Source organism: Mesoplodon bidens, assembly GCF_964165515.1.
Source record: "Mesoplodon bidens genome assembly, chromosome: 14".
NCBI lineage: Eukaryota > Metazoa > Chordata > Mammalia > Artiodactyla > Ziphiidae > Mesoplodon > Mesoplodon bidens.
The window spans coordinates 43628117-43644862 of NC_138170.1; the positions used below are offsets into that span (position 1 = coordinate 43628117).

The 16746-nt window shown below is 37.4% G+C and overlaps 1 protein-coding gene across 1 annotated transcript in view; it reads right to left on the reverse strand.

Moving 5' to 3' along the window:
* EML6 (EMAP like 6) overlaps positions 1-16746 on the reverse strand; it is a 372392-nt gene that overhangs the window by 102567 nt on the left and 253079 nt on the right. Inside the window, exons 12-16 of the mRNA XM_081254742.1 lie at positions 10896-11063; positions 9841-9947; positions 6428-6546; positions 4267-4453; positions 2166-2271 (exon numbers count right to left, since the gene is read on the reverse strand). Of these exons, the coding sequence (XP_081110868.1) occupies positions 2166-2271; positions 4267-4453; positions 6428-6546; positions 9841-9947; positions 10896-11063 (687 nt within the window). The remainder of the gene's footprint in view (positions 1-2165; positions 2272-4266; positions 4454-6427; positions 6547-9840; positions 9948-10895; positions 11064-16746) is intronic.

Consider the following 16746-nt stretch of genomic DNA (forward strand, 5'->3'; position numbering starts at 1 on the left):
TGTCTACTAGAATTTTTGAGTTAATTTGCAAAGTTGCTGACAATATGAATATGAGAGTCTCCATAATCTAGTACACATTTAGGTTTTATTATTTTATTTAATGGGTATCTTACCACTCTTCTAGAACATACTTATTAATATAATTTTTATATTACGTATACACGTGTATCCGCTAGCAAGTTAATTTAGGAAAAGAACACAGTTCAGCCATCAGGTAGAACTATTAAAAAAAAAAAGCAGAAATCCATTCACATCTTTGGAATAGAATCTTATTTGAACTCAAATTATAGTTTCATTTTAGATTTTACTGCTTTATCAAGGATACATGGTACACTTATGAAAGTTGTATGTACATCAAACTCCTGGAAGTTTAGGACTATGTATTCACCGTTTATCAGGTGCATTATCTGGGCCTTCAACTGGCAGGTGGTAGCCAAGTAATTCTCTCTTCCATGCTCCTCATGCCTATGTACCTCACATGCCCACCAGTGTACAGTATGAACAATTTAGCTTTGATTTTTACTAATTCAATAACCAAAGTATTGAATAACTTCTAAAAGTGATATAACAACTCAGATTTGTATAGTAGTTTACAGCATATGAGAATAAGCGTGTGACACACTCACACAAATCTGCACCATGTGATTGGTCAGAGAATAAAGATAACTTTCATCCAAAGATGGTTTACAATGTGAAGTTCTAGTAGCAGTAGTGAAAGGCAAGACAAAGTGCATTAAGCAAAACTTCATTCACGTTTTTGGAGTAGCTTCTGTGTCTCTACAGCATGTGCAGTGGGGAACACAGAGATGGGTTAGATGAGTAGTTTACTGTCTGAGAAGGGCATAGGAGCTGCTAAGACACATAACTACTGAACCACATAGACTCTAACAGGTACCACAAGAGCAATGACAACAAATGGGCTAAGGGATACAGAAGAAGGGACAGGACATTTCTCCCTGGAAGAATGGAAGAGAAAACTTTCAGCTTGGTCTTAAAGGATGGTTGGACTTGAACAGACACATGGGAACAGCATGAGCAAAGGAACACAGGCAAAAAGAAGGACAGGAGTGCATTTAGGTTCTACAGTTAGGTAGATGGAAAGGAGCATGAGTGGGTTAGTGGGTGAAAACACTGCAGAGGAAGGTTGAGGCCAGATCATAGAAGGCCATGAATGTCCAACCACGGGCTCAGCCCTGAGTCAGTCAACCAAGGGGAGTCCATGTGGTAGCAATGTAATTGCACTTTCAGAAGACTCCAGAAATGGGCAGGATGGATTGGACAAAGTGGGGATGGAATCAGAGACCAGCATAACCACCATGCACAGACGAGAGGAAGTTCGGGCCTGAACAAGGAGAGTAGAGAGGGAGGTACATAAGAGAGAGACTGGGGTTGTGAAATGGAATTTAACAACCAATATTATACACATGGCACATATTAAACATGAATGGAATTTAGAAAAAGGAAATTACAGAATCAGTTTTCTGTAGAAAGTTTAGAAATTTTTTCTACAGATCTAATATCTACATTGGGGTTATTAAAAATTTCTAGGTTAAAAACACCTTTTGCGATAGGCCCTCATTCTTCAATTCTAGCATAAAGAAATGCTTTTATTCTAAAGAAAATTATATTTATAAGTTAGTATTTTTTTAACAGCACAGTGTTAAAATTTTAAATTAAGGAGATGGAAACTTCAGTTCTAGTTTTTCAATACGAAATTTTATTTCCAAAACACCAGTGTTGTAAAGTGGACCTTTGCAGAGAATTTGCACCCTTCGCTCTAGTTCTTTACATTTTAAATCACAGGTGGTGTGTTCCCACTTATTTGGAGAGATGAAACTGATGTTCTGAGTCACTGCCAGACATTTGCAACTAAGTCTTTCAATGGTAACAGCTGCTCTGGATTTCAAGTCTCTCAAGCAAATGCAGAACACAGTGTGAGCTCTGGGTAATGAGTTGGGAGAGAGAAAATGAGGAAGATGAGGAAAGGAGGTGTGATCATATTCACACATCTGATTTCCAGTCTAAGACTGGGTAGCTGACAGACGAAGGGCTTACCTCCTTACAAGCAGGACTAAACTAAATAAAAGGATTTTTTTTAAAAAAAACAAACCCAAAGTAAATATGGAAGCATCTGTCAATGACTCCAGTGGCAAACTGGTGCTTACCTGAAAAATCGAGCGCACACACTCCTCTCTGATGTTGTCCTTTCAACAGTGACAAACATTTTAGAGTCTGCGTGTCCCATACATGAATAGCAGCATCTCTCCCAACCTGAAATTACAGAATGAGTGTTATTAACTAATTATAAATTATAATAAGAATGATTTTGTTCCTTAGAGTCAAGTACCACTCAGAAATCAAAACCCACACATTTGGAGAGCAGGAAGACCCTGGGAAATCATCTGGTCCAACTCCACTGTTTTCCAGATGAGGAAACTGAGGCACAGGGTCTAAGGGTCTTATTCTGGCATCAAGGTGGGTGCCAGCAGAATCTAACCTGGTACATGGCTCCCAGTTAAGGGATATTTAAAACTCTAGTTCAAACATCCACTGTGCTTTGTTTTTGTCAGTTAGTTCTACCCTTCCCTTCTGCCTTCTCAACTCCACACATGATTCCACTCAGCTGTATGTTTTCATGGCACTATCCTCAGAGTTCTTTTACCCACCTCAATTATTTACCCACCTCAAGAAGGCCTGGCCCTACTTCTCCCCCTGGGAAATGAAAGTTTCATGGCTTAACTCTCTGTCATTAAGGTGGCTTCTCCTCAAGGGGACACAAGCTTCTATCATACCAATTCCCAACAACAGAGAAAACTGTAATACTAAAGTGGTTTTCCTCACTTATAATGCATAGGGGGAAAAAACCTTTTGGGTATGATGACTCTAAAAGGGAAAATGGGACATAAAGCTACGCACATAAATGAGCAGAGTCTGGCCAACTCCTACACTGGCCTGTGGAGGCCCAGTTACCCCTGGAGTGGCTACTGGCATACTGGTCTGCCTCCCAATTACAGTATAGAGTGTGGTAGCTCCTCAGGGGTTTATGTAAAGAACCAATCTCTGTTTTTTCTTTCACAGGAAGACTATTAAACACCTATGAATCAAGCATCTTCTGTTTCTAAGAAAGACAATAAAGGGGGAGGGGGCAGGAAAGAGTGAAAAGGCAAAGTAGTGATCAATTACTTATAAAACTTAATGTCAGAATAGATGGTCTAATTTGCAGTTGGAGGAGCAGCAAACCAGTGTTTCAATTAATGGCTCTTCCATTTTGGAGGACTGTAATCCTTTTACAAATATAAGAGCTACGAACTCTTCTCCCCCCAAATGCACATTTCTTGGGGTTGACTCCCGTCAGGCCCTCAGTTTCATCCATGGATCTCATGAACATCAGGCTATAAACCCTGTTCAAACACTTCTACCTCCTGTATGTCAAGTCTCAGAAATAGTTCGTTGTCTCATGTTAATCTTTGACCCTCATACCAGTAGTTTTTCTTGGAATTTGCCACTTAGATGTTGAGGATCAGGTGAAGTATTACCTACAGTTAAAAGCCCATGATAAAACTGAACAAAAATGTAATCTATATATTGGTAGAAAAGAGCACAACACTGAAAATACTGTTGACAATATTATTGCTTTACCAGCAAGACAATAAATCTGAGTTAACAGATTCTCTGTTTACTGAGTTTACTTCTATCCCCCTCCTTTTCCACACAAAATGATTGACCACAGGGCTCTATTTTTAGCAGCTTTTCAATTATAGACTCAATCCAAAGTTTGGCATTCCAAAATGGTTCATATAAAGTTTAGTTTTTTTGAAGGTTAAAATATAATAAACTAGCCAAAGTTCATATGACTTTAAGTTTTACAAAAATAACTATACACTGGATGTTATAGTAGTATTAAAAGATGGTTCATTCAATAAACATTTATTGAGTACCTAGGATATACTAAGTTCTGGGTAAACAGTAATGAGGAAAATATATTAAGACTTCATGGAATTTACAATACTCTAGTTTTACCTAATCCTATTCATAGATCTCATCATGTTAGGATAAGAATCCCTCAAAGTCTTTCCAAAAGTGCTGGAATGTATTGGTTGACTCTCCCACCATCATGAAATGATCCAGCATTCACTGCACTTTCAGCTTCCTGCCTTATGTTTATTTCTACCAAGTATTTCTTGAATTTCTCATATGTAAACTGAATTCAAAATTAAATCCTCTCTCTCTTTGGCTAAACTCCCATCTTACAGGAAAGATATATACCTGCCCAGTGGCCACATAGTCCTTCACTGGATGGATGGTCAGGCTGAGAATGTCATCATCGTGTCCCAGGTACAGCCTCTGGGAGTGTTGTTGCCTATTGTACACGACAGCAACTGCAGCAATATGATAGACCACTTCTCCAGATTGTGTGTAGAACAGATTGTTTCTACAATCGTAGCCTCTATAGCTGAAGCACAGGTCCAAGAAATGCACAGTAGTTGAACACACAGTGAATGAACAGAGCAGAAGTTGTGAGAAGATAAAGTTAACATGTTAATATGGACAAGGACAAGCAGAACCCAGGTGTCTCCACAGCTGCCTAGGACAGTGATCTTCAATGGGGGTATGAGGACCTCTGAGGGCATGTGATGACTTTCTAAGGGGCAAATGGACACTGATAATTTTAACAGAATCTATTTCCAGATCCTCAGGTGCTATATGTGCTTTCTCTTAAAACTGACTAGTCTGGGAACACACCTGTGATGAGGTACTGGTTTTCCTTTCCCACCTCCCCTTTCCTAATCACCTTCCTCCCAATTTAGGAAGTCATTCCTCTCATCCATCGGGAATCTTACTATGGTATATTACCCTGGAATGTCAAACCTTTCAGGGACACCAAAACAAATACAAGTGTGGATGGATGTTGAAAGTGAATAACTCTAACAACTGGGTAAGAAATCCTTTTGCAAGTCAAGTGACTTCCAATTCTTTGCTTTTAACAAATTTGAACAGTGATTTAACTGAATTGTTAGCTGATGGATCATTAAACTACATTTTTGTGTGACATATCAAAATCACGACATATTTTTGGCCTATAACAAAGAGGAGTTTAAAGAATTGATCACCATTGCTGTGATAAAACTGTCTCTATTCTCATCTACTTAAGTAGCTAGATATGAATAACCTTTCTTAGTGCTTACATTAAAAAGTGAAAAACTGGAATAGATTCAATGCTAAACTGTTACCCTCTAGCAATAAGAAATATATATGCACATATATCTGAACTCATTAAAAAAATTCTATCTTATTAAAAGAATTTTTCCAATAAAATTATTTGCTTAATAACTATCAGAATTTGTACTATATTTATGTTGATTTGCCCAGCTATTTATTACTAATAGTTATAACAATAATTAAATCCAGAAAAAAATTGTTAATGCTTAGAGTAGCACTGTCCAACAGAACTATTATGTGAGTCACAAGGTAATTGAAAAATTTTCTAATTGTCACATTAAAAAAAAAAAGGAACAGATGAAACTTATCTTAAGAACATTTAACCCATTATGTCCAAAATATTATCATGTCCACATGTAATCAATATAAAACATTTTAATGAGGTAAATTTCTTTTTCACACTAAGTCTTCAAACTCTGGTGTGCGTTTTCCACATACAGCACGTTTAGACCAGCCACATTTCAAGTGATCATTGGCTACAAGTAGATATCGTACCAGACAGCACAGAGTTAGAGACTTATGGTCACAGGGAATTAAATTTAAATTGAAAATATAGATATATTTTTTCCTTGTTGAAGTTATGACAGGGTAATCAATAAAAGACTTACAAGCATAAAAATATTATATTAGGGTAAAATTCTGTGGGAGAAGTGGAATAGAAATATGAGTTCATGTATTTGTTATATTGATGATAATGGGAATCAAATATCTATGGCATTTGGGTTCCACTGGAGCCATCTAAATAAATAATGTGAGTATTTATAAAACACAAGATATATTCTTCACAACCATTTAAGCTTAGGTTGAAAAATCTTAGATGTCAACTTAAAGTGTGGAAAGTTGTACATGATTTTCAAAATTCAAAATTATTTGGGTACACGTGAACAAAAGTATTTGAAGGAAATATTGTCCTGGGAAAGCCAGCTGAATAGAGCAGGAGTTATGGGATAAAGGAAGCAGAGATGGAGAGAATGAAATGAAATAACAATGAGTGGCAGTAACACATGCAACACGAAAGTACATGAAGTGTGAAAAATCTAGATACACACACTGAGATGGTCATAGAACACTGAGAAAACTGGACAGAGAGTCGTGGTTAAAATATTAACCGCAGGTAAGTGCACACTGGAGAGAAGAGCCAGCCTGAACTGGGGTAGCACTGAGAAGAAGGATGACAAGGTGTTAAGGCTGGTGACAGGCCACCCACCCATGTATGAACTGGAGTTTCAGGCTGTCCTCAGGAGCCTTTTCTCGTTTGAGGAAGGACACTGCATGGTTTTTCTCTTTACTTTGTTGCTTTAGCTGAGGTAGATCTTCCTTGTAAACCTTCAAGCATAAAAGAAACATTTGGTTAGAGACTCTTCAGGTTTCAAATATATTAATGTCTTGACATTCTCAGGAAATCTTTAATTGCAGGAACTCAAGTTTTTGAAAACATAAGAAGCTAAAAATGGTCACAAGAGACAAAGAAGAGCATTATATAGGGGTCAACTCATCAAGAAGATATAACAATGGTAAATATTTATGCACCCGACATCAGAGCATCTAAATATACAAAGCATATATTAACAACTAAAAGAAGAAATAAATATCAATACAATAATAGTTGGGAACTGTAAAACCCCACTCCCAACAATGGATTGATCATCCAGACAGAGAATCAATAATGAAACAGCAGATTTGAACAATACTACAGACCAAATATCCTAACAAATACAGAACATTTCATCTATCAGCAGCAGAACATACATTATTCTCAAACACACAAGGAACATTTTCTAGGACAGATCATGTTAGACCACAAAACAAGGCTCAATAAATTTAAGAAGATTGAAATTATATCAAGTATATTTTCTGACCACTATAGTATGAAACTAGAAATAAGTAACAGGAAGAAAGCTGGGAAAGTCACAAATATGCAGAAATCAACACACTCCTCAACAACTAATGGATCAAAGAAGAAATCAAAAAGGAAATTTTAAAAAATCTTGACACAAATGAAAATGGAAATGCAACATACCAGAACTTACAGGATACAGCAAAAGCATTTCTCAGGGGAAATTTTGTAGCTAATAAACATATACATTAAGGAAAAAGAAAGATCTCAGATAAAGAACTTAATATTATACCTCAAGGAACTAGAAAAAAAAGTTTGGACTTAGTTTGGACACTAGTTGGACACTAAGTCCAAAGTTAGCAGAAGAAAGGAAGTATTAGAGATTAGCGCAGAAAAACATGAAATAGAGAATAGGAAAACAATAGAAAAGATTAACAAAACTAAGAGTTGGTTCTTTGAAAGGACAAACAAAATTGAGAACATTAAGACATGAGATTGAATTTTACTTTTTTCTAATGAACAAAACTAAATTGAAATATCTTTTAAATCATTGGGATTTAAAAGAATTTAAAAAAAAATTTTGCTATTATGTTTCTAAATCAATTTATATCCAGAAAATATATTACTTTTCTGATAAATAAGAAAGGAAATTATTAAATAAAATTATCAATAAAATATAATTTAAATATTTTGTTATAATTTCTTCTAAGGCAAGAAATCTCTTGATGATTCAGAAATGTGTAAAATGTGGGCCACATGAATCATGGTGATCACTCTTTGGAATTATCCTTCTTTCATGACCTCATGAATCTTTCAGATCAGACTCTGGGATACAGAGCAAAGCTTTTGGTCTAACCTAGGACCTAAAATGTGCTGCTGACTGAGAGAACATTCTCGATAATTTAAATGTAGATAAAATCATGTAGCTAAAATTTTGTCTATCATGTATTTATGCCCTACTATCAAGAGATATAAATTTAACACATTTAAATGAAATACAATTCATAATTTCTCATCTTCATATAGGAAAGTTTTCATTCAATCAAACTATATTACAAGAAATCATGAAAATATTATAATGAAGTTCATATTTAGGATTTGACCAAAAATCGTTTAAAAAAAACGGAAGTCAGGAGATATCTCACTACTGCCTTGTCTATTACAGATGCAGTGAACTAAGCTTTTAAAATCTAATGATAATTATTCATCTGAATTCATGATGCTTTCATCAGCTCATCAACTACTTTAGAGAACTGAATTCTAGTCTTGGCATTTCTACTGCTTATTTGAACAAGTCTCATAACCTCTGTGGGCCTCAAAGTCCCATCTGTAGAACAGACTCCCTGCTCAGGAACAACTCAGGAATCAAATATAGACAACATGAATTAAATAATCTAGGTGAAAACTTTAGAAAGTAAGGTATCAGGGAGAATATATAAATCCTAGGCATGAATTTCAATTGAGCCATCCCTTTTCATTCTTTTACTAGCACTATTTTTATCAAATAGAAACATCCCAATTAAAAAAATTGTATTTCTTTTTTCCCTAAATTGTATGTTTATTTTGCTTAAATTCCATTTCCCCTTGATATTAGGGTATAATATTTGCATGATATTAATAATTTCCTTTCAAATCTTTATATTTAGTAGTTTTATAGCATAATATATTATACCAATACACAGTCAAACTGATTTAGTCCTGAAGTTAACCTAAACAATCAGTTGGACTACTTTTGTACTAATCTAATTTTTCAAATACTGAATCAGTGAGTGACAATTATGGGTTGGGAAAAAAAGTCATCATCTGAAAAGCTGTACATTCAGAGTTTACATAGAGGCAAAGCCAAGTAGCACACACAATGCATGCTTTGGAGAGAAGCCCAGATCCACTACAGGCAATGTGGATGTGGGCAAAGTACTCAGCCTCTCAGGGGTTACTGTGGGGTTGGATTCGGTATATGTAAAGCACAGGATGTGGCCCCATAGAGACACTTGATACATGGCAGCTGCCATAGGCCTATGTGGTAAGTTTCCATGGGGCAACACTGACGGTTGCTGTGTCTGAAATCTGAAATCTGAAATGTTCACGTATGGAATCTGCTTCACATACCTCTGTTAAATGACAAGGAAGAAAATAGAACCCCTAGGGTTATCACCATTAAGAAGGTGATACCTGTCCAGATTCTAATGAAGGATTACGTGCTTTAATACACACAATTTAGTGCTAAAATTAAGTGTCTATTTTCAAAAAATTTGGTTGTAATTGTCCAACTTTTCTACTAAAGATGATTTCTGACTGGAAGGATAATGTGCATTGTATTTGGGCTTCTACTTTAATTAAATGGATAACGGTCTCCATAAGTTAAGAGAGAAATGAGGACAACAGCTCATTTGCAAACTACCATGCCTCCAGGGATACCTATTCTATAAAGAAAACACATGCTTTAATGATCTGCTAAGAAAATGAAAAATCTTGTAACTCACTTGCACATTTTTCTATAAAAAATATTTTAAAGTTTTAGCTGCTAGGAAGGCAGAAAACCCAAACTGTCATGGGTTCCATTTTGAAAATTTGCTACTACCTCTACTTAAAAATTTTTTACTGATACAGTAAATGCCTTATTTCAAATCTGTACTTAAAGATAAGAAGTAGGCAATTTTCCTAATTCTTTTCTTGATTTTCTTCTGCCTAAGCACTAACCAATTTTAGTGCAATGTCCAAATTCAGTGAGATCGAGATTTGGGGTTATAAGGCATTTGTCATGAGGCTCCCTGTTTACTGACCTGGCGATCATAATTGATTTGGGTTTCTTGCTCAATATCAGAGTCCAACTCCGGCACATCAGATAAATCCGAATCAGATTCTTCACTATAGGAATCGGAGCCACCTTCTGCAGAAACACCCCGTGAGAAACAAGCAGAAATTCTGAGACTCTAAATGACTAAAACTTTTATTTAAAATTTTTTTCTCTCCTATTGAGGTCAATAAAAATAACTATACCATAGTTTTCATTTGTTGTAGATTCTTAAAACATCTTTTTTTTTTTCATCTTTTTGTTAAGTTCACCATACCTCTAACCCCCTTTTCAGGAGTATTACCAGACTAGGATAACTCCCCCCACTATTTCCACACTTCTATTAGATAACAGATCTTTGGGTTTTAAATCTTGCTTTGAAAGGGAAAAAAAGGGGGTGGGGGGGCTAGGTTTTCCCAAGGAGAAGGCTGGGACAGAAGGAGATCCAACCACTCAGTTCAGTAAATACCCTCATTAGCCTGTTAACATGCCCACCCATGCTGGTAATTGCCATGGTCAAAATTGCTGCAGAACCCCTCCCAATAAGAACATCTCTTCACATATTACATGATCATTCCTGCCAACATCACAGTAAATTAAAGGACTATACACATCCATTGAACTGGAACACAGTGGCCCTGATTGTGGACCATTCTCTGAATGCCGTTCAGGAGGCAACTTCTATTCCAACTGTTACCTTGTCACCTGACCCAGCAGACCCACCACCTGTTAGAATCGTCCTAAGGAGGCCGAGATGTATCTGTTTGGGTTATTCTAAAAAGTTAATTCTTCATGTAAACCTTAGACCTTCAACTTGCATTTGGTATAAGCAAAATCCTTTGAAGGAAATTATCCAACTGACCCATACTCAACTGGCCCCTATCTCAAAAGTTTTTCTGTTCTTTTTTTTTAATGTTAAATTTATTGTAGGAATGAATTTTTCAAAACAGCTTTAACTCTTTACCTTCAGAAGAGATGTTAGACCATTCTTTGAAATTTTTATTGAAAAATAAATAGATGTTGAAAAATTATTACTGGTTTTACCCTGGGGTGCTGTTTCCAGCAGGCCATTGCTGACACCTTCTGGAATAAATCTCCACTGGAAAACCGAGTGGTCAGCCCCTCCTGTGCTTAATACCCACTGAAAGTCATGAGACCAGCGGACGTTTGTGACATGTGCAGAATGACCCACATACTTTCTAAATTTGGCTCCTGAAAAGATATTTTTGAGGAGAAGATTAGTTGTGCAAAAAACAGAATTTGTTGGTTAAACAATTACATTCTATTCATGTTGAGAAGTAAAAGCTTTAAATGTATTAGAAAATATAAATTCAATCTTATATATAATAACAAATAATCAAATGCTCCACAAGATATCTCAATCATTCCAGTATGGATTAAGCTAAAACTGGGTCTTAAAATTTAAGCCCTGTGTCTAAAGACACATCTGAACCTGTTCCAAATAACACCTACTGCTTCACTGATTCTGAAAATAAATGCTAAAGAATGAATATCTTACACATGCTTATTTAAATACAAGATGCAACAGGCAATCCTTTAACTGGGAAATGGGAAATACTTCTGTGGTGGGGCGGGGGGAGTAAAATTGTTGTTTGGGTCATGTAGATGTAGAGTTGGGAGAATGAATTTTTTTCTCTTAAACTGATTGCTTTACTCAGTAAACACCATCCCCAGGTAGTGAATGCAACAGGAAAGCTATGTGAACTTATATTTGTGGTTGAATAACTGCAGCAAAGTCTCCAGTGTATGGTGAGTAGACAGCAGCATAAAGGCACTCATGGAAATAAGCAAGATCCATCTTCTCCTGTGGAGGCCTAGGACCCCAAAGACTATGAGAGATTTCTGGGGCAAACAAGCACACCATCCCTCCTTCAGAAATACTTCTACCTATTACAGCCCCTCTAAGCAAAATCTCTTTAACGGGGGAAAAGGCCATCTCTTCAACTATCACATGTTTAAAATTTAAATACCCACTGGAGAGGTAATGATTTAAATTTATATGTAGGCGAAAATGACTGCCACATGTCCCTTCCCTGAGAGCATGTTCTGACCAGGTGAGGTTTCATTATATCAAGGCTTCCAAAAAAGACAGGGGGAATGCTGCCACAGAAGGGGAAAGGAAGGACTTGAGTCTCAAAAGCAACCATGCCCATTTCAAAGAGTTTCCTAAATCAGTTTTGGTAATTTAATAAAGTCAAACAGATTCCAACTCTGGTCAGCTGGAAATGCTGGCTGATGATAATTCAATAATTATGAAGTAAATATATATTCTTCCCATATCTCTATAGATCTTCTTGGGCTATTCTTTGCTGCCCTGACCTTTAGACCCTCCTCAGAGATGATTTAACCCATCTCTTTGGAATTGTTTAAAAAATGTCCACAATTCTAAAAAAAAGTTAAACTCATAAAAGCACATGGTAGATTTGCAGTTATCAAGGACCTAGGGGGAAATGGGGAGATGCTGGTCAAAGATACACTTTCAGTTATAAGATGAATAAGTTCTGGGGATCTAACGTACACCATGGTGACTGTAGTTAATAATACCGTATTGTATATTTGAAAGTTGCCAAGAGAGTAGACCTTAAATGTTCTCACTACACACACACACACACACACACACACACACACAGGATAACTAACTGAGGTGATGGATATGTTAACTAACTTTAAAGTAGTAATCATTTCACAACATATACACATATATGAAATCACCACGTTGTATACTTTAAACTTACACAGTATTATTTGTCAATTTTATCTCAGTAAAGCTGGAAAAAATATGTCCACAAATTATTTGATACAAATCAAAACAGAGTATGTCAAAAGTGAAGGTATGTGACATCCAAGAGGAGGTTATAAAAGGCAGTACAGATGCCTCCTTGCTCTTTCTTGGATCTCTAGATACCATGTGATAAGGACATCCAAGCAGCCTATGGAGAGGCTCACATGGCAAGGAACTGAGGCCTCCAGCCAAGAGCCAGGTGAGTGAGCATCTTGGAAGTGGATCTTTGGCCTCAGTCTAGCTTTCAGATGACTGCAGCTTCATGAGAGACCTGGAGCTATAATCAGCTGGCTAAGCTGCTCCTGAATTCCTGACCCCCCAAAACTGAGATAATAAATGATTATTGATTTAAGCTGCTAAATTTGGGAGGGAGGGGAATTTGTTTTACAGCAATAGCTAGCTCATACACCATTAGGAGGCTGGAACTAGAACCTGCAAAAGCATTAGTGTCATCAATATTTAGGCCTTATCTCTCTGATCATTCTTCCTTTCTCTCCCTCACTTGCTTTACTCTAGGCTCACTGGTCTTTTTGCATGCCAGGCCCTCTTCTGCCTCTAGGCTTTTGCACTTGTGTTCCCTCAGTCTGGAATGCTCTTTCCCTGCATCTCTGAATGGCTGGTTCTCTTATCTCCTTCAGGTTTCTAGTCAAATGAAACTATCAGTGGGCCCTGCTTTGACCATCCTACTTAAAACAGCAATACTACACTGCCCGACCTGAGCGCTCTTTACTCCCATTGTTTGCTTTATTTTTCATCACAGCGCTTCTCACCATCAGATGTGTTTATATTGTCTTGTTTATTGACTAGGTCCCCTCAGTAGAACAAGAGCTCCAGGGACTTGTGCTTGTTTTATTCATTGACATATCTCCAGCCTCTAGAATAGCACTTAAATATTTACTGACTAAATGAAGGCCACATCCATCTCTTCCAAGGTTTTCCTTAGGACAATGAGTGACTCTACAAGGCCTCCCTTTATTCTCTGGACCCTAAGGAAGGCTCAGCCCTCAGCCTTCATCTCCTCTCTATTGATTCTTTCTCCTTGGCTTTAAATACTGTTGATATTCCCTCAGCTGCCAAACATTCATCTCCAACCCTGAACTCTCCCAAGAGTGTTGACAGCTTGTGTGCTATGCCCACTTGGATGTCTAACAGGCACCTCAAACTTATCACAGAAAAACCAGGAGTTTCCCCTTCCCCTCCTACTCTGTTACCACCATGAAACACACACGCACACACACACACACACACACAAAACCTTTTCCTTTCTCATTTTCCCATCTCTATAGATGGTGCTACCATCCACCCCATTGCTCAAACCTAAAACTTAGGAGTCTTCCTCAATTCCTCTCTTTCCCTCTATTCCCACACCCAATCCATCAGCAAGACCTTCAGCTCTACCTTGACACTGTTTCCTAATCTCAACCATCTCTCTTCAGGTCTGTTCCTGACACCTTTGTCCAAGTCACATCATCTTTTACCCAGGCTCTTGCAATAATCTCTCTACTTGAAGCCTCCCCTTCTCTATTCCATCCCACACAATATCAAAGTGGTATTTTAAAAACTTAAATTGCTCATGTCACTCTTCCATTTAAAACCCTCAACAGTTTTCCACTGCACTTAGAATAAGACCCATGTTTCTAGCAGTTGCTTCAAGGCCCTTCATGCCTGGCCCCTACTGCCCTTCCAGCCTTGGAGTGCACAGCTCTCCCCTCGTTCATCATGCTCTAGACACACTGACCTTTCTGTTCCTGCATCAAGCTCATCCAAGCGCTGCTGAAGGCCAGCACTTTCCCCTCCAAGGTCTAGGGTTTCTGCAACTCAAGTCTTACAGTATCCAGGACACTTGTCATAGGAGGTAGTTGTTCAAGGATTGTGTGTATGTGTGTGTGTGTGTGTGTGTGTGTGTGTGAAGGATTAATGGAATGGCAGCACACAAGTGAAACATGGAGATCCTCGGCCTTGAGCCTCCCCTAGGAGCATGGGTAGATGCCAAGGGTATTAAGATATGGCAAATGTCAATGAGCAAGGCTTTGGATTTTACCTCATGTCAGTGTCTGGGGGGTGATGGTAAAACAGGATGTACTCTAAATGACATCAGGGAAAATTATCAGTATCGATCCTAATTATTTTAAGATTTCAAAACTGTCAAAAGGAAATGAGGAAAACAAATTGGTTCAGCTATGTAAAAATAATATGAATTGTAGTCATTTTCATTAACTGCAGAACACTTATCTCTAATTATTATGCAAAAGAATACTATGTACACATAATCATAAATGTGTCAATTAACTTGTGAGTTTTATCTAATCACAATGGAAAACTATAATGTTTACTCAGTCTCCACACTTTCTCATAGTCATCAGTCCCTGCTAATATTTGGGTGTTTACAGGTTCAAAAGTTGGGGGAATACTTGTCACTGGTACCTTGGTTATAGGGAGACAAGTTCCACCAACTTTTACCATTCTCATCAGCAACACTCTTTATAAACTTCTCCACCAGTAGCTTTAGCACAAAAAGGCTCCAAGAGCCTAAATGACTCTGAGGCAAATTGCAAGATGTATAAACAATGTGTCATGAAAAGTAGAACAAGTCAGTTTGCTATGAGCACATGGATACTTCTGCAGATTGTTGAGGTGGGTTTTATTACTCTCACCATACTGTCACTCTGGCTATCAATGTCTCCTTGTTCATTCAGATGTCTCCTGGCTGCCTTCATCCTCAGGGTTGTTTTACATATAAGGGTATCTCATTTTGACAAACAGCACTACTCACTGTACCTCCCTACCTGCCTCCCCCATCCTAATAAGCTAACCCAAGATCTACATCTCCATTGCTATTTTCTAGACCCAAGTTTATCCTACAAGGCTCAGTGATTCATAGGAAATACCAACTCTCACTGAATTCCCAAGTCCTGATACTTGATACCAATAGTATTGCTTCTGACCCTCATGATGTTTCTTCTGATTCCTGAATTTCCAGATGCCTTCTGGTTGCCTAACTTAACTTCTGCAAGTACATTACTCAATTTAACAAGACACGCCCTATTACTCAAAAGACCCATTATGGAGAAAGAGAACAGTTTGAATTAGGCATGTTGAGGTAATGTTGTGCCTCAAGCATTTTAATCTGATGGTCATTTTGTCAAGTGGAAGTGATGGTGGTTTTGCTATGCATTTTACGTTCAATTTTTTACCATAATTGTCACTGCTTCAAAACTGCCAGTTAGCTGAAAATGACTTTCTGATGACATTTTCAATCCCTTTCCTTGCTTATTCTAAAAATCGTTCAAGTGAAAGGGTTTTCAGGCAACAGCATATCCCTACTGCTGATCAGATTTTCAGGGTGCAGGCAGGGAGTCTCAGAAAAGCCTGTGTATAGGCTTTGCCTAAACTTTTGAAGGAAGAAGAGGACAGGGTCATTACATGATTAATTCAGTCACATTCTACAAAACCTAACAGTGCCAGAAAAATTGAAGTGACAAGATTTTAACAACAATAAAACAAAAGGACAAAACGCAAGGGCAGAAACGGTTGTTTTGAATCAAACTCTCTCAAAAATTTCACCAGTTATCAGTCTCCCAAAAGCAAAAATGAACAAATGGGACCTAATCAAACTTATAAGCTTTTACACAGCAAAGGAAACCATAAACAAAATGAAAAGAACCTACAGAGTAGGAGAAAATATTTACAAATAATGCAACCAACAGGGCTTAACTTCCAAAATATACAAACAGCTTATATAACTCAACAATAACAAAACAAACAATTCAATCAAAAAATGGGCGGAAGATCTAAATAGACATTTTTCCAAAGAAGACATACAGATGGCCACCAGGCACATGAAAAGATGCTCAACATTGCTAATTATTACAGCAATGCAAATCAAAATTACAATGAGGTACCACCTCGCAACAATCAGAATGGCCATCATTAAAAAATCTACAAATAACAAATGCTGGAGATGGTGTGGAAAAAAGGAAACCCTGATGCATTGTTGGTGCAGCTACTATGGAAAACAGTATGGAGGTTCCTCAAAGAACTAAAATTAGAGTTACCGTATTATCCTGCAATCCCACTCCTGGGCATATATCC